This window comes from Neovison vison, chromosome 1, assembly GCF_020171115.1.
Source record: "Neovison vison isolate M4711 chromosome 1, ASM_NN_V1, whole genome shotgun sequence".
In the NCBI taxonomy this organism is placed as follows: Eukaryota; Metazoa; Chordata; class Mammalia; order Carnivora; family Mustelidae; genus Neogale; species Neogale vison.
This window is the reverse complement of record NC_058091.1, coordinates 23,123,093-23,145,958: the sequence shown is the minus strand read 5'-3', so window position 1 is coordinate 23,145,958 and position 22,866 is coordinate 23,123,093. Positions and strand designations below refer to the sequence as shown.

The following is a 22,866-nucleotide window of genomic DNA, read 5'->3' as shown; positions in this document are numbered from 1 at the left end:
CTTTGCTCATTAGCCCAGCTAGAAGTTCTGGAACCTCTCAAACCTTTTTTGGGGGTATATCCCCTCTTGAGTTTGTGTGTATAGTTTCATTTCAGGATATACATCTGCTTTTAACTGTTTGAATTTTCCTAAGAGGCTTGTCCCTGTTTCTTCTCAGGACTTTTCTATTTCAGTTTTTATTGTATCTGTTTGTACTCTCTTGCAACCTCTGCAGTCTAAACTGTAAACTCCCTGCTGTTCTAAGAAACCATTGTGCTCACTTCTGCTTTCAGTGGCTTGTAATCAGCCAATCCAAACCATGCCACCACTCCCACTAGTGCTCCAAGTCAGGTCTCAAGCAGCACCAAGACAAGCCAGAATGCTGGACACAAATACACAAGTTCTACTTTTTCCTTCCTGCCCTGAGGGAGGGGCCAAGAATTGGGATTTATTTGTGCCATGCTGTGCCTATAGTAGAGAGAGGGGCAAGGATAAATGTATTTCCATTAACTTCCCTACATGTTTTGGTATAGCTTCCTCATGGTTTTAATTCTGCCTGGTGCTGTAGCTTTGCAACTGGATTCTAGAGTCTTCACAAAGGTATTTTGGTTCTGTGCTCTTGATAACTCAGTGTCTCCATGGGAAATGAGGACCTGGTGTCCTCGTTTGGTATCACTTCCTACTCACTTGGCTTTTGCTATCTCTTGATTGATACTAGTCACAGATATGCCAATAAGCTTTCACAGTATCTTCATGTTGGAAAATATGCTTATCCAACAACTTTTCTTTAAAACTAATTTGAAATGCCTAAACCATTAGAAAAATAAAACTCTCTCAGCTTTTAAATGAATTTGAAATTATCACCACCATTTACATGAAGTTAAACTTAAACATTACAGTAAATACAGATGTGTTTGGAACTTAATTCTTATAATAAGAGATATTGAATTAAGTTTGGCCTGATAAAAAATTTCCCCAATTTTTACCACAAAACGTCTCAGATTAAAAAAAAAAATAACAAATCCTGGAAACCTCAACCAGAAATCTTTTCACGATTTAAGTAATTTTGCTCTTGTGGGGGAGGTTTTTGGTATCCAATATTCTATTTTGCCTCCTCAATTATTTTGTCAACTCTTAGTTTAAACAATTATAGTAACATTACAAATCCTGTGTGTTTAATTTTGAGAAAACATTCTGAGTAACAGGAAACATCTATTCAATAAGGTATTGAAACATCAACTTTGTATCACAGGCATGTCTTTATTACTTTAGGTATAGGCATACTTTTTTACTTGTTAAAGTTTTTATTTCAACTTGTGATTTCTTAGTGATTCTATAAACTTCAGTGGACTAAGATAATGCATTTGGCTGATCTTGTTTGGTGATCATCCTGTTACTTATGAGAACTTCTAGTAGAGATTTTAAGAGAAAGTGTAAAGAACCAAGAGCAGAATAAGTAAAACTTCAACTATATCCAGTGTAACCTTACTTATTGGGCTCACCTGTATTGTTATAACTCAGCAGCAGTCAGAAAATGACAAAGGCATGATGCAAATTCAATGGGTAGGACCATGGATATATTATTGTAAGCTAATTAGAAATGGATTTAGGTTTTTTTTTAAGGTTTTATTTATTTGACAGAGAGACACAGTGATAGAGGGAACACAAGAAGGAGGAGTGGGAGAAGGAGAAGCAGGCTTCCCGCTGAACAGGGAGCCTGATGCAGGGCTCGATCCCAGGACTCTGGGATTATGAACTGAGCCAAAGGCAGACACATAATGACTGCACCACCCAGGCACCCCTTTAAAAATAAAATATATTGATAACAACAGTCTTGTCTTCTCACCAGGGTATGTAACTTTGAAGGCAGGAACCAATTCTATTTAAAATTCTGCCTCCCTCCTCTCATCCATACATGATAAATTTGTATGCACTGGATTGAGATCAAATGTTTTGATAAGTAACAGTTATTACAACAGCTTTGATTATATTTAGAGCTCAATGATTTAATGATTGAAATTTGACAGTATCTTTTTGTTCTGTCGTCAAATTAGACTTTGTTTCTAATAATTCTTTTTAAGCTTTTAAGTAATCTCTATACCCAATGTGGGGCTTGAACATACAACTCCAAGATCAGGAGTCACACGCTCAACCAACTTTTAAGGGGGTGGGAGAGAAGTTTAATACATTCACCAAATTAAAAGACAACATATTATAGACACTTCAGAAATCTAAATGAAATGTCAGGTGACCAACCAGTGAAATTCACCAAATTTTGGTTAAGAAAATTTTACAGTAATACAATAACACCCATGCCTCCTTTTCTAAAAATTACAGCCAAAATTCTAATTCTTTTTTTAAAAAAGATTTTGAGAGAGCACATGAGCAGGGTGCTGGAACAAGCAGACTCCTTGCCAAGCTGGGAGCCTGATGTGGGGCTCGATCCCAGAACCCTGAGTAAGTCAGGTGCTTACCACTGGAGACACCCAGGCACTCCCAACAATTCTCATTCTAGCTTACATTCAGTATTAACCTGTGTGAACTGTCCCACATGGTAAGGTTTGACAGGTCTCTAGATCAATCATTATGTGGGGATGAGCCAGCCCAGTGTCCCTTGATAATCCTTATTTGAAATCTGAAACATCTCAGTTCAAAAGCACAAAGCAGGGGTGCCTGGGTGGCTCAGATGGTTAAAGCCTCTGCTTTCGGATCAAGTCATGATCCCAGGGTCCTGGGATTGAGCCCCCACATCGGGCTCTCTCCTTGGTGGGGAGCCTGCTTCCTCCTCTCTCTCTATGCCTGCCTCTCTGCCTACTTGTGATCTCTGTCAAATAAATAAATCTTAAAAAAAAGGGGGGGGCAAAGCATGAGGCCATAAAATAGTCTTATCTAAGACCATGAAGGTGCACTCTTCTTTGTAACTTTTAAAAGGACATTAAAAGTTTGCTATTTAATAGTCTCTCATCTGATTACAGCATTATTTAAGTGTGAATCTACTTGGCTGATAAAAGTAAACAGAAACTCAGAATGGTAACTGATTGTGTAGTCATGACTTAAGAGCTTGAGATAGGGGGCACCTGGGTGGCTCAGTGCGTTAAAGCCTCTGCCTTCAGCTCAGAGGTCATGATCCCAGGGTCCTGGGATCGAGTCCCACATCGGGCTCTCTGCTAGGCAGGGAGCCTGCTTCCCTTCCTCACCCTGCCTCTCTCTGCCTACTTGTGATTTCTAACTCTGTCAAATAAATAAATAAATAAAATCTTTAAAAAAAAAAAAAAGAGCTTGAGATAGTACATAAAATTGGAGAAAAAAATGATTCTTTATTGAAAAATACCAATAATACTGACAGACTTCAAAAGCAATTCACGCTTCCAGAATACAAAGTGTACTTAATACATTTTTTCAATCTTTTTGCATTTCAAACAAAGTTAGCATTTTTGTAAACCAAATTTGATAACCCGACTAAAAATATTTTCCAGCTTTATTATTTAAACGGCTCCACAATCTTTAAAGTGGGGACCATGAGGCGGGCAGGAGCAGAGGGGCAGAATGCACCTGGGACTGCGCAGCAGTCTACAGCAACATTTCCCACAACTTCAGGCTGGAAACAAAATACTGCACAAGACAGCTGCCCTCCAGTATCAGAGAATCTTGGGAAAGAGCATATGAAAAGATAGCTAGCTTTTCTTAGAATTTATACTCTTTCATTTAAGATTGCTTTTTGAACAAAATCTTTAAGAATGCCACTGTAATTTAATTCATCCAATGAAAGAAATGAACTGTTACCATCAAAATGGCCTTTGCCGAGCTGTAATAATTCTATGCTTTTTTAAATGCAAAAAAAAATAACACATATGCAAGTTTAATTTTAAACCACACAAATTAGGTATGTAGGCTCAGATAGTAGCAGTGTTCACTTTTATTACTAATAGCTTAACTGGAACAGCCACTCTAGTCATTCCACCAGCAGAAATAGCAGCACCAAGATCTAAAATTCTTTATGTATAAAAAGCTTATGTCATTATCCAAGTCCCATTCTCTGCATGCTCCAATTCTTGTTATCTTATTTAACATAAAAGCAACAGGATTTGGAGAGTTACTATTTGCTGTATTAAAACAGTTATACAGCATCTTGTACTGTCAAAAAGCAAAATACTGTGAACGGCAGCCCTTCTTCACAGCTCTACACTTGAAGCTGCCAAGCATTCACTGCTCGTGCCAGCAGTGGTGTTTCCACAGTAACATAGCAAAAACTAAAGGAATCATGGCACAATGGATTTCTGAATTCTTTTATCTACCATTGGTCCTGGGGCTTAGTACCATCCCCTGTAGACTATATCTGCTGATCATTCCATTATCTTTAATGGAGGAAAGGCATCAGGTCATATAGCGGGTAATGGCTCTCAGAGCGTAGAGGAGTTCTGCTTGCATCCGAGCTTCTATAAGAAGCAGATTAACATGAACCTGAATATAAAACACAACATAATTTAAGGTAGGGTTATAAGCATCCCCAATCAGTTTCTCAGTGCAGCTAAAACCCCCTAAACTAAGTACATTTTCTGAGTGCTACTGAATAACTTAGAAGTCTTGACTTTGTCTAAAATGAAAGCCATCTAATGTTCTTCTTGGATAGACACTGGCTTATATTTATATCTGATCGCATGCCTTCTTGGAAGTTTGTTACACTTCAGAAAATCTAGACATTGCTTTATTAGAATACCAACTTCCCCTGCCAAATCATTTAATAATTTAATTTTTAAAAGATGGCTCAAAGACCAGACATTTCTATCTATAAACAAGTAAAAAAGAGCTCTTGCAAAATGGTCTTCTTTCTCCCAAGCAGTGACAGTCAGGCCAGCACTTCTGAAGTGAGACCAGCTACCTGTTTTTATTCTTTTACTCTAACACTATAATGAGGTTCCTTCCAAGAGATACCAGGGATAGATGTGCAGGAATGTTCTTCTCTGGGTTGGAAGAGGTGATGGAAAGGATCTGAGGGCCATTAGATAGCTGAAGGAGAAGGAGAGTCACTGTTGAACAAACCACAACAGGTACATACCTTCTCAGAGTGCTTAAACTGCCTCCAGAAGCTATCATACATTCTTTTGGTAACTTTTTCAGGAGTGCAAACAACAGTTTTGATATAAACTTTAAAGCTACGGTCCAAAAGCTGGTTAATTTCACCATAGTCATAGTCATCATATCTGTTAAAAGACAAAATGAGAATTATATTTTCAATATATACTGTTTTCTTATGAAATTATGGACAATAATAGTAAATTCTTCTTCCCTCTCTGTCCCCCAAAATAAATGCTTTACAATGTTTATTTGGGGGTGGATAAGTGAACAGAAAGGGATGAGAAACAGAAGTTAGGGAGAGGAACAAAATCTGCCAGTGCCCAAGCAGGAGTATATATTTATAATCATAAAGAAGCAAACACACTGAGGAAATTGTGGGAAAAGCTTGAGAACTGCTGAAGTTAAGAATTCCACAAATCAAACAATATTTATTATTGGTTACTCTTACAATGATATATAGATGGTAATCCACTTACGTAAATGAAAACAATTACAATTATCCCTTTTTTCTCTCATGTTTCCAGGAGTTTCTGGGATCAGATGAGGAAAAAAATGGTGGGGGGTTGGCAGACAATTATTCCAAAGAGAAGGATGATCTATAGATGGCCTCATAGCGTCTACACTTAGGAAAGGCTATTCTTTAAGCTGAGATGGTTGTATGCAGCAGTGTCTGCTCTGTCCCAGTGGGTGACGGGTTCTAGAACAGCCAGAGACTGAAGTGTCTTATTTGGTATTCAGTGGAAAAGGAAAAAAAAAAAAAAAAAAAACACAAACCTCTTCCAAAGCTGGCTTTACTACTTTTCTGGAGGTGGTGAGTCAACAGTCTGGTCACTGATAAAATTAACAGCAAGATTTTACAGCTAAAATAATCAAAGTCTTACAGTGTGGAGTTCGTGTGTATATGTTAGAAGGTGGTATATATGTAATGGCTGCATTTCCTATATAACATAATATGGCTGAATACCTAACAGTGGGGACATGAAAATTTTGCATTTTGATGATGTATCATGGGATTAGGTAGTCCTCAGAAGGAGCTTGAGAAGAGCTAGGAGGGCACTATAAGGGTACCAATTTCCAAGAAAGAGATGATATCAAAGATGTTTGAGGACACACTTTTCCTTTATGCTCTAGGACCAGCTTGCTTGCCCTCGTCTTCCCTGGAGGCATCTGTCATTTAACTCTTGTCAATGTCCCTAACTCCCTTCTGCCTAGCTAGGAAAGAGTGGTTCATAAGCAGCATAAAAATAAGCTATTGTGATGGGAGTATTTGTATATGTGTCTTGCATGTGTTTCCAAGCACCTGAATAACTGAGTCCAGAGGAAAATATTTCTTTATAAACATAAGAAAACAGACTAACCTTATTCCAAACATGCAGTGAATATAGTTCCAAATAGCTCGTCTAAGCATTGAGGTATCGACATCTTTGTGCATTGCCATTGTATTATAAGTAAGATTGTAAGCGATGTGAAATTTTTCATCAATCAACTGTCCCACATCTGGATAAAGGCGATTTACCAAAGAATAACCATGGTCTTCCCAGCAATAGTCCTAAATACAGAAAACAGAACAAATGTGAATAATTAAAATGTGGCCAAGTTTAGTTCTAGGTCTACTGTTCTGTCGATGTTGAGATTACTGGCAGTTGGAATCCCCTGCCTTTCTAGTGCATCCTAGTTCGAGCTTGACCTGCAGTATAATCTGATGTTTTCAATTTCTATATTGCAGCACACAAAGCTTTTGTAACTCAGTGAGTGTAAAAAACCAATGGGATTCTTTCTTACACATAGACTACCCATTTTCAGCTTCCTCTCACTCTGTCCTCATTCAGCATCCAGAGGCAACCTCTCTCTCCTTTTCCCTCACTGCAGCTATTCCAACAGTCCTCAAATTTTGTACATTTTTAATTCAGAACCACCACTCATTCCTTTTCCTCCTCCCTCCTTTCTCTTAGTGCTGAGTTTCCTAATTCGTTTTCCTACATTAAATCTTCCTGCTTCCTTTATTTCTACCTCAAGCAAAATAAGCCCCTACACTACTAGGTTGCTCTCATATTAATTTTCCTGGAACACCTCTTTGGTATGTTATCACTCTGATCCCCAAACCTACAAACCTGACCAATTTTAAACTAGCTTCCCACTAATCAGAAGTAGGGATCCTTTGCTTCAAACACTTAGCAGCCCAGCCAATTTCTTTATGATCCCTTCCCTCACTCTGTCTCTCAACTGAAGCTCAATTATTGCCTATAGTCTCCTCTGCTTTCCAAAGCCCATGCTTTTGGATCATTTAAATCTTTCAAATCCTAACTTACTCCATAAAATTTCCAGTCTACATGATCTCTTCAATTCTATTTCATGACACAATTATATTATCAAGTAGGAATATTCTATAACTCTTCCTTGTGCCAAAATTTTTGTCCCTATAAACACCATCTTCATCACTTGAGCAAAGAAACAAAATCCTATAGGTCTCAAATATTCACATTTCTGATAAAGGTTATTAACATTAGCCCTTCACAATAATTAAGGAAGCTGGAGTATCAACTAATCTGAATTAAATACTTTACTTACCTTACCTACCTAAATATTTATGCAATAGACTATTTTAAAAATACACTTAGGCTGCAGTATATTTCTACTAATCAATTGGATTGGAAGCAGTCTTACAAAGCTTAGAGCATGGAATAAATATTTGCTAATTGATGATTTTCAACTTTTATTGTGGAACCAGAGAACATAGCTACTGAGAGATGTTTGTAAAACACTTTTAGCATCGTGCCTCCTGCTAAGCAAAAACAAAGAAGGAGCCTGGTATCCTAGAGGATGACTAGGTCCCTAAGTTTCATAAACTCAATATGCACACAACTGTACTGAGGGAGTTTTACTGTGTATTTCAAAGATAGTGACTGGGGAGCTAAAGAAACTGGGTCTACCGACAATAATTCTATTCCCTATATCACTTAATTTTATTCACTCTAAGAGATAAGTGCTAAGTACTTTTGGACTAACATTTATGTGAATCCTCATTGCTTCCAATAACACTCAGTACATATTTTAAAGGGAATTAGGATACTGTAATTGTTCTAATTAATTTTCTATTGTATCTATAAAAACTCACCCAATTAAAAACAAAACAAAAAGAAAACAAAAACTTACTCTCTCTAAAAAGAACAAAGCTTATCTTTCACTTCTGATTTTTTTTTTTTTAATCTTCTTTCCTTCCACCCACATACATATAATGCTTGAGTTGCTGGGGACATTTCTCTTGCCACTCAGGCCTGGTGCAGATCAGGACCTCATTGTAGCACTGGCGCTCAACAGGAAGAGGGGAGAAAAGCCAGTGCTCTGCATGCTACTGTTATTCGTGGCTCAGATATATCAGGGACTTGAGTTTTAGCGCACCAGGTATCTGGGAACCTAACCCAATATTGCGATTTAGTTTTATGGATGAATGTATTTTGATTTCTGATTCACTGGTTAATGAACTTTAACAATAAAATAAATATATTTAAGGGAACTGCCTGACATAGAAAAGTTATTTCTTTCTGCAACATTTTGTAATTCTCAAATCCAGGGGACTTTTTCTTATTTTAAGTCAGATTGACATACTTCTAACCTGTCAGGTGCATAACATTAAGTCACAATTTTACCTGAACTCGAAATGTTGGCACATGCATCCCATGTCTAGAGAAATCCTTATAGCCATAACTAGTATCCTCAAAGTGACGAGACACATCTCTTGCTGGTGTGACTTCTTCATCATCTGAAATAATTAAACAAAAAAGTCACTGAAAGCTTTTCAAAAACAGGATGCTAGAAATTCATTTTACCTACAACAAGTAAAAATAGGATAACTCTGACACTGAGTAGTCAACTAAAGTCTTAAAACCACAGAGAGAAATCGCTTTCTTACCAGTGAATGGAATGTAATAAGATTCTCTGTTATAACAAATATTCATGGTTGACTTTACTATGCTTTGCATTCCTCTCTTTCATATACCCTCTGGTGTCCCCACTCTAATTTTAGATTATCAAGTGCTACTTTAAAAGTATGCACACAAAATTTGAACATACTTTTGGATAATCTTTATGGTGATAAATCATCTATGCTCTATAGTTTAACACTTAAAGACTATTTCCGGTTGAATATCAATGTCCTATAATATATAATATGATTTCTCTAACCCTTCAAAGGTCCTAGAAACAATTCTGGAATGGTGAATCACTTTTAAAATGTTTCCTGAACTTTTGGGATTATTTTCACATTTATCTGAAGAAAATAGAAACAAAAACTTTTCCTCAGGGAGAAACAAGAGAACATTCAACCTTCATTTATACAAATTTGATTTTTTCTTTGCTATTAGGAAACTTGGTGCTTTTAACACATATACTCTTTTTCCCACTCTATTATCAAAAGACATTTTAAGATACTTTAACTTTTTTCCTTTAAATTACCTGGTTTAAATATTAAATCCTATAGCCTATATATAAAGGCCAATCATAAAGGATTTAAGTTTGTTGTTAGCTGTCTAATAAATAGCTCCTTTGCATAAACCATAGAATTCTAAAGCTGAAAAGCAACCTTAGGGCTTTATGAACTCAATTTCCTAATATTAAAGAAGAGGAAAAAGAGCATTCATATGTTAAGTGACTTACATTCACAAAGCTTATTGGCAGTGAATTTTAGTACTAAAACTCAAATATCCTCTTTCAGTTTAGTGCTATTTATACTATAACGTCCTTTTCTCGGTTGCCTGCTTTATTTATAAGTAGGAATACCTATGTAATAATAGCCTCTCTAAAAGGAAAAGCATTTGATGTTTTGAAACTTTTATATAAATTCTTTAAATAAAGTGGGGGATCTTTTTGGGTAAGCAACAGAAATTTTGTTGACTATGTAATGATTGCTTTTACCTGAAGAGAAGACAAACATGCTCTCTCTTTTTTCTATTTCAAAACGTGAAGCCATCTCTTCCTGACTTGCCTCTTCTTCATCTCGACATTCTTGTAACTGCTTCATCTTTTCCATGAGGGCTTCAACCTCAAAGAAGGAATCACTTACCTAAAGAGAAAATACAACTAATGTTACATATGTAAGATAAAGGTTGAAATTTCAAAATTTTCTTATTAGGATACAAATTCTTATGAAACAGAACAGAATATAGGAAAAATAGACTGTATGATTCTTAAAGTACAAGAATGATTAAAAAATGGAATTATTTTGGCCTGTTACATATATAGAAATGCAGATTTAAAAAAATGATTTTAAGAACACATTTTTACCTTACAAAATCAGTAATAATATCATTAATAGCATTAACAGTAAGTTAGTGCTAAGTTTTAAGAACTAAAATTTAAAACTAGTTGTCAATATAAACAGAAACTGCTCAGTTAAGATACAAAGTAAAAGTGGTTTTGCATCAACTATGCACACTGGTTGTATTGTCATTTCATGATGATGACGTCTACCATCTTCAAATTATAGTAATCAGCTCTAATTTGCCAATTAAGAATAAAACCTGGGGTGCCTGGGTGGCTCAGTGGGTTGAAGCCTCTGCCTTCCACTCAGGTCATGATCCCAGGGTCCCGGGATAGAGCCCCGCATTGGGCTGTCTGCTCAGCAGGGAGCCTGCTTCCCCCTCTCTCTCTGCCTGCCTCTCTGCCTACTTATGCTTTCTGACAGTCAAATAAATAAATAAAATCTTAAAAAAAAAAAAGAATGAAATCTGTCCTTTCAGGGCTGGAATTCTCTATCTGACCTCTGCAAATGGGTCTGGCAGTCACAATTTGTAGTGAACTGATTCCCCCAAAATATACTACAACTCAAGCTGACTTGTTATATTCAAAATCCTACTTCTAAGTAGTCCGGAGAACATATATACATAGTGCTAACTGTACCTACCTACAAACTAAAGCTACTGCTCATTCGTCTGCTGTCCAAAAAAGCATTCCTGCCTTTCTGCACAAATACATACTCAAAAAGTATAAGTTCTGGAATTTTCAATAATGAAATGAGGTTTTTCATTTAATACATATCATTTCAGCATTAAGAGGTGGCCTCTCCATTCATATGTATGTATGTATGTATGTGTATATATATGCACATATATATACATATATGTGTGTGCATATATATATATGGTAAATAACTTTTTCTTTTGCGTAAACTAACTTACATTACTTCTCTCAAGCACTAATAGACAAAATACCTATTAGTTGAAGATTTAAGGCAAGTTCTGGCCCTTCCAAAGGTGCTGTGAGACTCCCCCCCACCCATGATCTTCTTTAGCCTTGTTCTAAATCCAACGTGGGGAAGGACAACAATCCAACTCCAAGCATCTTAGCAACTGATATACACTCTGCCTTAGACCATCTCATAACCCTTCTGTTTTAATAATCAGTGGCCAAAGGTGGGGCTATAACATGAATCCAGGTAGCTCAACAGAGGGTGAAACTGATGGTCTTGAACCTTGTCAGCACAGCAGTGATCAACTCGGAAAAATATTTCCCTTCATGTGCTAATCTCACAATATGTAAATGCTACTTCTTATTTAGCACCCGATAAATGCCAGCTGTATTAGGCCTTTTACTTCTTTAGAAACATTTTATTTAAACCTCAACCTTGTGTTTGACCTTTATTTATGAATGAAAGAACAGAGGCTCAGGGGGGTTAGGTAACTTGCCCAGAGTCAAATATATACACTAAAGGCAATTCAAACTGTTTAAATCTGCTCCAAAGGAATAATATAACTCAGAAAATCTATGCAAAGTATTCAGAAGACTGTGATGCTGTTTCTGTGATTTCTTTTTAGAAACATAAGTAAACTTTCACTATAGCAAAGGAATGAAAAAGGAATTTTGACTCCTCATATTCAGGAAATTAAAACCTGCTTATAGAAAATTCAACTTGTTCTAATCTGTTTCAAAGGAATAACAAAATTAAGAAAATATAAAAGCCAGAGAAAAAGGAGAAATAGTGAAAATGTTTTAATAAATTTACATTCACTTTGTGCCAAGTAAAACATGAGAAAGAATTTTAAAAGGAGAAATTTCCAGGTAAAGGCTGATTAAATCTTCTGAAAGATAATTATGAAACCAGCCTGTTTCTTTTATGCAAAAGGAAGGAAAAGAATGTGATCAGCATCAGGAAGTCTTGGACCGCCAAGTTGCAAGATTTCAGCCTCCCCTCATCTCACTGCAGCACCCATCCAATACTAGCTGGCTCTGATGGGGCACATGCTGATGGCTCCTGATCCTAAAATTACTCGAGGGTCTTAAAATTTTACATATCCCTTAGCACTAAATGAGTGCTGGGCATTTAGAGGAATGAACAGATAGAGGGGCCTAATATCTCTATGGACTTCAAGGGTGGGTTTTCTAAGTCACATGAAAAAAATAATAAAACAGCAATTACTGTGATTAGTCTTATGATGATAATCCTGTAACAGATAATACTTACCGAAACATTTCCTGCTGAGTTGACCTGCATCTCATCCACACTGTGATTGCCGTTTGTAATGTCACAGATGCAGTAGTTACTAACCGAAGGAGGTCTGAATGTGTGGCCACCATCACAATGAATTTCTGGACTGATTCCACAGCCAAATGTGAATGAGGCAAGAGAATGATAGTGTGTGAGGAGAACTACTGCATGTACCAGTTCTGCAAGGGACCAGCTGTGCTCTTCAGCTTTTAAAAGTCCCTTAAGGAAAAAAAAAATGAGAACATATTTATACACTGGGTTACGGTGTTGGTAAAAGTGAATAGTTCATCTTGGTATTTAATCTCCTTAAAACAGGAATAGTCACTACATAAAACCTAGAGTAAAATTATAATTTGAGACATGCAGAACCCAGAATTTGCTAAAATAATTATTTATTTTCAAATAGAGCTTAACATAACCTGCTAATGACACTTTCATTATTATTTTGATTTTCTGAAATCCTGATTTAAATGTAATAGAATGCACTTTGCTTAAATGCAGTTGCCATATTTCAGATGGTGGATTATAAATGCATTAACTGCTTTTAGTTCAAAGTCTCAATCCAGGTGTATTTCAAGTGACAGCTACTGTATAAAATATGCCTGTGTTTTTCTCTATTATCAAGCTTTCTCAAGAAATCTTAAAGACAGTCGTTTGAACAACTTGACTCTGAATATTCCTAAATCATCAAATTATAACTATTTATTTAAAAAACTATGCTCAAGGTAAAGGCTACCAGTTTTCAGTCTTACAAATTTGTATCCCTTCTGCTTCGTTATCTGTTTTATAATCTTATATAATTTTCCATTACCAGATGATACAACAGACACTACGTTAATCATATTCAAATTTTATATCTTAATCAGATGCTTCAATTATGTAATAATATCTGAAATGTTCTATGAAATAGAAAGATAAGCCCCCAAATATGTTGTATTTTTAAGAATTTCTACTGCATGGTAGTTACTTTTAGGGAATGTCTATCTACCTTTATTCTATTAGTAAACAGAAACAGAAAGAACTACTTCAAATTGCATTTGAAAAAGATACATAAGATGCCACTTCACACCTATCAGAATGGCTAAAATCTGAAACACTGATACATCAGATGCTGGTAAGGATGTGGAGAAAAAGGAATGCTCATCCACTGCTGGTGGGAATGCAAACTGCTGTAGCCATTTAAGAAGACCATTTCAGTTTCTTACAAAGCTAAACAAAGGTTTGCCATGCAATCCAACAACCATATTCCTAGTTATTTACCTGAGTTGAAAACTTAGATCCACCCCCCCCCAAAATATTCAAAATGGTAAATAACCAGGATGGCTTTCAAATAAACTGTGGTACCTCCCTACATTGTATTATTCAGTAATAAAGAAATGAGCCATCAAGCTCACAAAATGCACAGAGGAATCTTAAATGCATATTGATAAGTAAAAGAAGCTCATCTGAAAAGGCAATATATTTTATGATTCCAACCCTAATATTCTGAAAGGGCAAAATAAATGATAGTAAAATGATCAGGGGAGAGAGATGAATTAAGTGGAGCACAGATGATTCTTAGAGCAGTGAAACTATTTTATATGATAATATAATCGTGGACAGATGACACGCATTTGTCAAAACCTATAGAACTGTAGAACACAAAGAGTGGACCCTAATGTAAACTACAGACTTTAGTTAACAGTAATATATCAATATTGATTCTTTGATTACAGCACATATACCATACTAATGATAGATGTTAATAGGAAAGACTTGGGGGGAGGTTCAAGGGAGTGGAATACAGGAACTCTGCACTTTCTGTAAACCTAAAATTGCTCTAAAAAATAAAAGTCTATTTAAAAAAAAATCTCTAAGGGACACCCTAGATATATTACTTCTACTTACCTCAATATGTTCTTTGGTAATAAGCCAAGGTCTATGCGCTAACACTTTGTTAAGTTCTCCTAAATTTTGTAGTTTTTGAGGAGCATTCTCTAAACCATTAAGCCACTTGGGGTCCCCACCAACATGAAGGAAATCATTTACATGGAGGTTCACTAAGTAGGAACACTGGTGTCTTGCTGCAGCCTTAAAAGAAAACAAAAAGATCAATCTAGCTATAAATATTAAAAGTTTCTGATTGGTATTTTTGCAATTTTTCCATAAACTACAGAAATAGTTTCATATAAACATTAAAAAAGATCACACATACCATAGAAAGCACCTCCAAAATACCCCAAGAACAAACAAAATATATGGTAAAAGTATCTGAACCTTAGAAATTGTATTTATATAACAACTTTCAGATCCTCAGATTAACAAGCTTTTAATAAAGGTGCCAAGCATTAAATAATGGAGTATAATTTAAAAACTGAACAGGAGTAGCACCACTTATGTCAATGTGAGCTATCTGTAATAGTGGACTAAATCCTTTGCTCTTCTTTATTCTCTTTTAATGGAAAATGGTTCTCAAGAGTATATAAATACATATTTCTTTTTACTGTTACACTTGAGACTATACTTATTTAGAAAGAGGAAAACCACATAATACCTAACAGGAATCCAATTAAAAGTCAAAATATAAGTATTTATCCTGTATTTAAAGCATTAGCCATCTCTTAAAAAGATTAATAAAGGAGGCAGGATTTTTCACTTTATGTATACAAACCATTATTCCAATGTAGTGCCGATAATGTAGGGGTAATGGCCCATCCATTTGCAGTAGATAGTGTTGAGTTTTAAGGAAACTTTCTAGATATTGTGGGTGAAAAACCATCACTAATGTAATGTTATCCAAACGACCCAAAGCAGCAAAAGAATCTGCAAATAAAGTATGCATCTGTGCGTCTTCACTCCCCACTTGGAGAATCTGTATAAAAGAGAAGAAAACCATGGTTACATAAATGTAAATTGGTGTTAGAATGCAGTGTATACCTATTTTCTTTAAGTGTCATCTAGAAGCAGGTTAAATCTGACTTGAGAGAGGTATGAAATCTGAAATCTGAAAATTTAACTCAACTGGTAGCAAGGTAGAAGCATAAACAGTCACATATTGTGTAGAAGGAGATAAACAACAAAGGTTGAACATTAAAGGCCATTTAGATAGGGTGCTTGCAGACTTGGCCAGAATCCAGATAAAGCAGCAGATTTAGATGATCAAATTTGCAGAGCTTGCAAACAGACACTAAAGCTTTTCCCCTTTCCTTATAACGCCTACTCTCACTCATTTAAGGAGAACCAAAATTAACATCAAACAATGCCTGAAAACAAAGCACAGAAATTTCTACATATTTAGAATTAAAGATCCAATCTTGCATTGATACCAGTCGGTGGAGATGGTTGACCAAGTAACTCAGGTATGGGCAGACACCTAAACATCTAAATATAAGGAGATGGAGAATCACTGGTCAAAAACAAGTCTTACCTTTCCTTGATTAAATATGGGTGTTAGAAAAGCATCATGAAATACTAGAAATCAACATGACTGTAACAGCTTCCTAATCCCACAGATTCACTGCCAAAGCATGATTATTAACTCTGCGTAAAACATGTTGTCCAACAGTTGTTCAGATGCCAGAATGTGGGTCATGAAAGCTTTTCCTTAAAAGCATACAGTTCACTATGTACTTTCACAAACAACATACCTCCTTTTCTGGGATGAATCTGCTTGGTCCGTGTCCTAGTGGTCGAGGAATTCTAATTCCAAGTTCCTAGAAAAGAAAATTACACCATCTCAAGCCTCCAGCAGTAAACAACATGAACTGAGGCTACAGGAATGGGAGGGAAAAACAACCAGTTGAACAGAGACAGGCTTGTTTTGGTGGTTTGTTTTCATTGCTATATATACATACCACTCCTCTGTTTGCATCGCATAGCTGATAAGAGCTTATAATATGACTAAAGACAATAAAACCTGCTTCACTAAAAGCAGAGTTTTGCATAAAGTACTTGGCAGAAAGTCTAGAACAGAAAGTTCAGCACATAGCAACCAACCCTGTGGACTGTCAGTGATACAAAATAAGACTAATGTGTTTGTACATCCCAAACTCAACCAACCAAAACACTAATCCCTGTGTATCCTGTCAAGAAATGAGAAAGTCCTAACTTCTACCTAGATGTCTTAAACTAAAAGGAGTGTAATTATCATTACAGCTATAATAACACTTCACAATAAGAGAAGAGATACTATGAAATATAGAAAGCAGTGACTTAAATCCACAAAAGAGAAATTACTGCAGGGCATGTTTTCTCTGTGGCAGAGTAAAACAATCTTAGAGAAACTAATTTTGTGAGTTTGCTTTAAGTTTTGTATGCACTATAATGTTATCATTTTTGTTTATATATATTATATATATGTATTAAAGATCTTATTTATTATTTGACAGAGACATAGTAAGAGAAGGAACACAAGCAGAGAGAGAGAGAGGGAGAAGCAGGCTTCCCACCAAGCAGGGAGCCCAAGGTGGGGCTCAATCCCAGGACCCTGGGATCATGACCTGAGCCACCCAGGCACCCCTCCTTATATTTTTGAGAAGCTCAACTAATTAAGATATAAGAAATAAAGGTTTTCTGCCCTTTGACATAGTGAATTTAGAATCCTGTATCTGGAGTCTACTAGAATCCTATATTTTATGTGACAGTATAATATGGTTAACAAAAACGGGTATCAAGCAGTTGGGATCCATCTTTTCCCCCAATACAGAGTGCCACAGAAACAAAACCAAAATAATACAACTTTTTTTTTTTTTTAAAGATTTTATTTATTTATTTGAGAGAGACAGTGAGAGAGAGCATGAGCGAGGAGAAGGTCAGAGAGCGAAGCAGACTCCCCATGGAGCTGGGAGCCTGATGTGGGACTCGATCCCGGGACTCCAGGATCACGCCCTGAGCCGAAGGCAGTCGTCCAACCAACTGCGCCACCCAGGCGTCCCAACAACTTTTTTTTTTTTTTTAAGGTTCATGTCTTATCAATCAATCTGGTTTCAAAGAAAACAAATAAAAATAATTTCTAGAATTTACACATCTAAATATCAACCCTTACTTATATAATTACATACAAATATTACTTCAACCCTCTACTGCTTCCAAAAGTCCTTCAGGATGTTCCTTTCAAAGAAAGAAAAAAAAGAGGGGGGGAGCAAACAGAGATGGATATGTGGCACCAATTCAAAAAATCTGGTCCAAGTGAATGAAAACCTTTTGAGCAGAATGGACTTTTTAAAATTAAGCAGGCAGGACAAAACTGAAGTAAATCTTTATTGGGAGAACTTAAGACTTGGATTCAAAGTAGGCTATAACTGCCAACTAAATCTGTGAAATGTAATTCAAATAGCCATGTACTGGAAGCCAGTGATGTCTTAGTCCAGTTATTCCACACTGAGACTCAACACAGCAATGCTCTAACTGAAGCCTTCATTAGAGGCGGCACTCAATTCACTGGTCTGGCCATGTGCATGTCTTGATTTTAGTAGCCTATAAAAAAATGCAAGAAAAAACCCCCACATCCCTGTTATTCAATACATCATCTTGGCACAAATGCAGCCATTTATATAAAAACAATGACTCCATTAGCCTTTCTAACTGCTGAATTTCTGATCCAATTACATAGATTTCAAACAAAATATATTGGGCAAAACATTAAGATTAAAATCAATATTTATTCCTTCTAATTTCTTCACTATCTTATTTAAATAAGATGCATTTTAGGAATACACCCATTTCAAGGGTTTATTATTCATTTTATACCTAAGAGACACTATTACTCTTGAGGCCTTAGTATATGAAAAGGTAGCATTTCAAATGGAGGAGAAACAGATTATTCAACAAATAATATCAATACAACTAGGCAGCCAATCAGAAAAAAGTAAAGTTGGAGCCATAAATCATACTTGACTCAACACTTCGGAGATAAGTATAAAAACAAAAACAAGAAAACATTAGTGTTAGAGGAAAACACTCATAGAATGAAGTTAGGCCTAAGAATGCCATAAAACCCAGATGTTACAAAATAGAAGACTGATAAGTGTGATGACATAACAGACTTTCACATGGGAAAAATAAACATATAAAAGGTCAAAAGCAAACAGAAAATTCAAAATATATTTGCAACTCCTATATCAAAGGGGCTAAATTTCTTGAATACATGAAGATTCCTACGCATCAGAAAACCCCCAAAAACCTGACAGAAAAATGAACAGAGGACATGGACAGTTCCAAGAAAAGGAAACACAAATGGCTGAAAAATGATAACCTCACAATCAAACTCCCAAGTTAACTACACTGAGCTACTATTTTTCACCTAAAAGATTGCTTTAGATTAAAAGTTTAATAATAGGCCGTGTTGAAGAGGAGGCAGATAAACAGCCTTTCATTACTTACACATTTCTGATGGGAATGTTCTGAAGTGTGAGGAAATGAGATCAAGAAATATGTAAGAACTACTACAACGTATAGAGTGCAATTTGTAATAATGACTGAAATTAAGAAGTCAGAAATCCTTGGAGTCAACAATTTTGTCTTACATGTTAACCTGTACTCACAGAAATGTCACATGTAAAAAGACAATCACTCCAACATTGTTTTTAATAGTACAAGATATAAAACCACCTAAGTACCCAACAAGACTGTTTCAATGTAGTATGACCACAGACTAGAACAGCATGTAGTCCTTACAAAGAATGAAGCAATTCTACATGAGTTGGCTTTAAAAGATCTCCAGGAGATAGAAATATACATATACATATATATACATATATATATGTATATATATATATATATAGTGGGGGAGCAAAGTGCATAATCTGTATGTATTATGTTACTATCTGTAAAGAGAGGGGAAAAATTTACAATTCCATTTCTAGGACTTTATTTTACAACTACAGCAACATGTGGGTGGCATATATATATTTTTAATAAGACTGATAGCACATGTGCCTTAAAGAGGTTGAATTATATTACTTGGTTTTGTTCCTATACCAAAAGTATATTTAACTATCATAAAAGAATAGCTTTAGAATTCCAAGAAACTGGCTACCAAAGTTTCAGAAACGGAGTATTTTCCTATAGGTATGGCAAGGGTCTTTTCGATGATCCCATGTAATTCTCAAAACTGTGGAAGTCCGCCCCTACAGCCAAATTTGGTGGTTATGTTGGTATTACTGTCTCCCTATTCCTTGCCTTCAATGGGCAAAACCTTCCTTCCTTCTTGGTTCCTTTAGAAATATATTCTTCTAGGGGTGCCTGGGTGGCTCAGCCAGTTAAGTGTCTGTATTCAGCTCTAGCCATGATCCTAGAGTCCTGGGATCAAGTCCCACATCCAGCTCAGCTCTCCCTCTGCCTGTGGCTCCCCCTGCTTGTGCTGACAAATATATAAATAAAATCTTTAAAAAAAAAAAAAAGAAATATATTCTTCTAGAATGAAAACTATGTGTTTCAAAGTAGGATGTTAGTCAAAAGCAAACATGGGAATGGATTATAGACCCATTATGCTAATAACCTCTTAGTTCTAAGGTCACATTCATTCTTTGATGAAGTACCAGTCTGGCAAGAAAGCTGGAGACAGAAAGTAGAAAAACTATGAAAGGAAAGGAATTTCATTATTTTACTTAAGGGTAGTTCCAGGTAAAATCGAATTTTATGCAGCTCACACTTAGACTACCAGGGTCAATTTCCTACCTGGCTGAAGAGGTTGTGAAAGGTTTGTGCCATGTAAAAGCAGAAAGAGAAATGGTAGGAAAGAAATGGAGAGGAAGTGAAAGAAAAGACTGGGGAAAGGGGAGAAGGGGGATGGATACCCACATACTTAAAAAAATCAAGTCTTTCACAAAAAGAGTTGGTCAAGACTGATATAATGGGAAATAGAACTGTTCTAGACTCACATCAGTTTATTCTCCTACATTTGAAGGTTAGACTCAAAAAGATGTTCTTTGTTCTCTTTCTTAATAGACTAGGAACGTGAGAAGGATACGAGAATATGATGAACTCTAAGACTCCATTCCAATTTATCCCAGTCCAGATTCAGGCAGTCAGGAGATCATTTTACAAATTATTTATATTTTTATATATCTCACATTACATATATATATAAAATTTCTATAAAATAATTATAATTACATATAATGTTTTATAAATATATGTACACAATTTAAAATCAAGTACCTAGAGTTCAGTATTATGAGTGGTGGAGATAGAGTCTGAATCCAGGAAATCCAGAAATCCAGTTGGTATCTTTAATTATTACTCTTTTGAGCCTCTTCAAGAGTTTTTGATACCTTAAAGGTCCTTTTGGATACCACTATTGCCATACAATAGTATCCTTTGTTTCTAAAAGGTTAAAAGTTTCAACTTTCTGGAAAATTCATTTTTGGGAAACACTTCTTTTCCTAGGCAACATGACAAAATTAGTTACGCTATTTTCTAGCAGGTACTGATTTAAAAAAGGTACTGCAGGTTTTCAATAGGGTGATCATAAGCTAAACGAACCACATTTCATAACTTCCTGAAGGTTACTTTGATTATGCCTTATCTGTAGCTGTTAAAGAAAATGAATTACAGACTTGGAGCAAATTTTGGCCAATCCAGATTCTAAGAGGCAGAACTGCCAACAGCAAGTGGTCTTGTTTGAAAAGCAGATATAGATGCTAATCACAGCACAAAGCTCACAGGCTCTCCCTGAAGGTGTGGCTGGAAAAACTAACATGGGAACTAACAGTTCTTTCCTCTCAACAATCCTCCTAATCAGCATTTTGAAAGAGAGCAACAGCCTCTGCCATGACAACACTGCTGCAAAACTCTGACATAAGATCTACTTCTTCATTAGTGTATAATATTAACACACTAATTTTCACTATATAAAAATTCTTAAATGCTGACTTGATAGTATCACAGAAAGACTATATATATCACTATATGAATCAGTGTTTGTACATTAGAAGTATGTTCTAATAATTTCCAAATGTATTAAAGATACATTTATGAATCTATAGCAATATCCTTAAGTGAAAGAATGAATGATTTGCCACAAATGCAAAATAAAAGCATTTCTTGGCTTTTGGTATTTATCCACTTGCCAAACTAGTTGAAAAGTAAATATAATTAGGTCATTTGAATGACTTTTCTCACTGCACTTAGGGCACTTTAAAAAAACTATCTAGACGTTTTATACCAATAACCACAGCATTGATATTAATTTTGATTTTAAAAAATTACAAAAGCAGTATGTGCTTTTTGAAACACACTTCAACGAAACAATAATAAATTGTGTAAAATGTGAAAGCTCCCACTCCACTCTCCCTTCTTCAGGAGAATCACTTCAGAAGAATCACTTATAGGTGGGTGCTAGCCTTCTGATATTCAAAAATTTTAAAAATGAAGAGATGTAGAAGTGTTATTTAAAAAAAGAAATCCTGGGCACCTGGGTAGCTCAGTGGGTTGAGCCTCTGCCTTCGGCTCAGGTCATGATCTCAGGGTCATGCTAAGCAGAGAGCCTGCTTCCTCCTCTGTCTCTCTCTGCCTGCCTCTCTGCCTACTTGGGATTTCTCTCTGTCAAATAAATAAATAAAATCTTTAAAAAAAAATCCTGCTATAACAAATGTACTGGTGCTTCTTTTAAAACTGTCATTAACTCTACTTAGGAACTTAGAAATATTCAAAATTACCTCGTTTTCCCAGCATCCAGTCTTCTATGAAATGCATTCTAAAAAAAATAACTCACAGACTTCAAAATACTAGATTTGTAAGGCTGACTTAGCCAAATGTGTATTTTATACTTTGATCAGGAATTCCATCCCTGAAAAGTGTCTCATTTTAAAGCACTATGTCAGTTTGCCATTTGAGAGTCATGTTCTTAATTCTTTTGTAAAGTTTTCCTATAAAGCACTACTTCCTAACTTATTTTCCCACATGCTGGGTGTGTTAAAATAGAACTCTATAGCCGCTTCCTAAATACAATCCCATAAGCACTGTAATCAATGTGCAAGCTAAAATATATCTCTTTATCTTCCAGTTAACATGGCTATATTTAGAGACTGTAGATCTGGGCCAGAACCAGGGTTCTGTACACAAATACCACCAGAAATAACAGATCTATTCAAGCACAATGACTGGGGATCACTTCTATTCAAAATGAGAAAAGATCTCTTATGGCCTGCAAACAGAAACCATAAATGCTATTTCAACCGTTTCATACAGTTTTCTCTCTTTGATAGAGTTTCCAAACAGTTATAACAAGTTTTTTTTTTTAGGTTGTATTATCTGTAAACAATCAGGAGTGTATTATGTACCTATGAATTTTAAAATTTAGAAAAGTTTGTTCTAAAAACCTCATGAGAAGGTGTCTTCATTTAAAGTTA

General features: G+C 35.7%; 1 protein-coding gene across 3 annotated transcripts in view; it reads right to left on the bottom strand.

Annotated features, from left to right (window-relative positions):
• Nucleotides 1-3,276: 3,276 nt before the first annotated feature.
• The window catches only part of SESN1 (sestrin 1), a 122,205-nt gene continuing 102,615 nt past the window's right edge, over nt 3,277-22,866 (bottom strand). For all 3 annotated transcript variants that reach the window (XM_044244513.1, XM_044244521.1, XM_044244516.1), the window contains exons 2-10: nt 16,162-16,227; nt 15,186-15,386; nt 14,423-14,605; nt 12,512-12,754; nt 9,967-10,114; nt 8,703-8,815; nt 6,414-6,604; nt 5,036-5,180; nt 3,277-4,440 (exon numbers count right to left, since the gene is read on the bottom strand). In XM_044244513.1, coding sequence (XP_044100448.1) covers nt 4,354-4,440; nt 5,036-5,180; nt 6,414-6,604; nt 8,703-8,815; nt 9,967-10,114; nt 12,512-12,754; nt 14,423-14,605; nt 15,186-15,386; nt 16,162-16,227 — 1,377 coding nt within the window. In that variant the 3' untranslated portion in view covers nt 3,277-4,353. The remainder of the gene's footprint in view (nt 4,441-5,035; nt 5,181-6,413; nt 6,605-8,702; nt 8,816-9,966; nt 10,115-12,511; nt 12,755-14,422; nt 14,606-15,185; nt 15,387-16,161; nt 16,228-22,866) is intronic.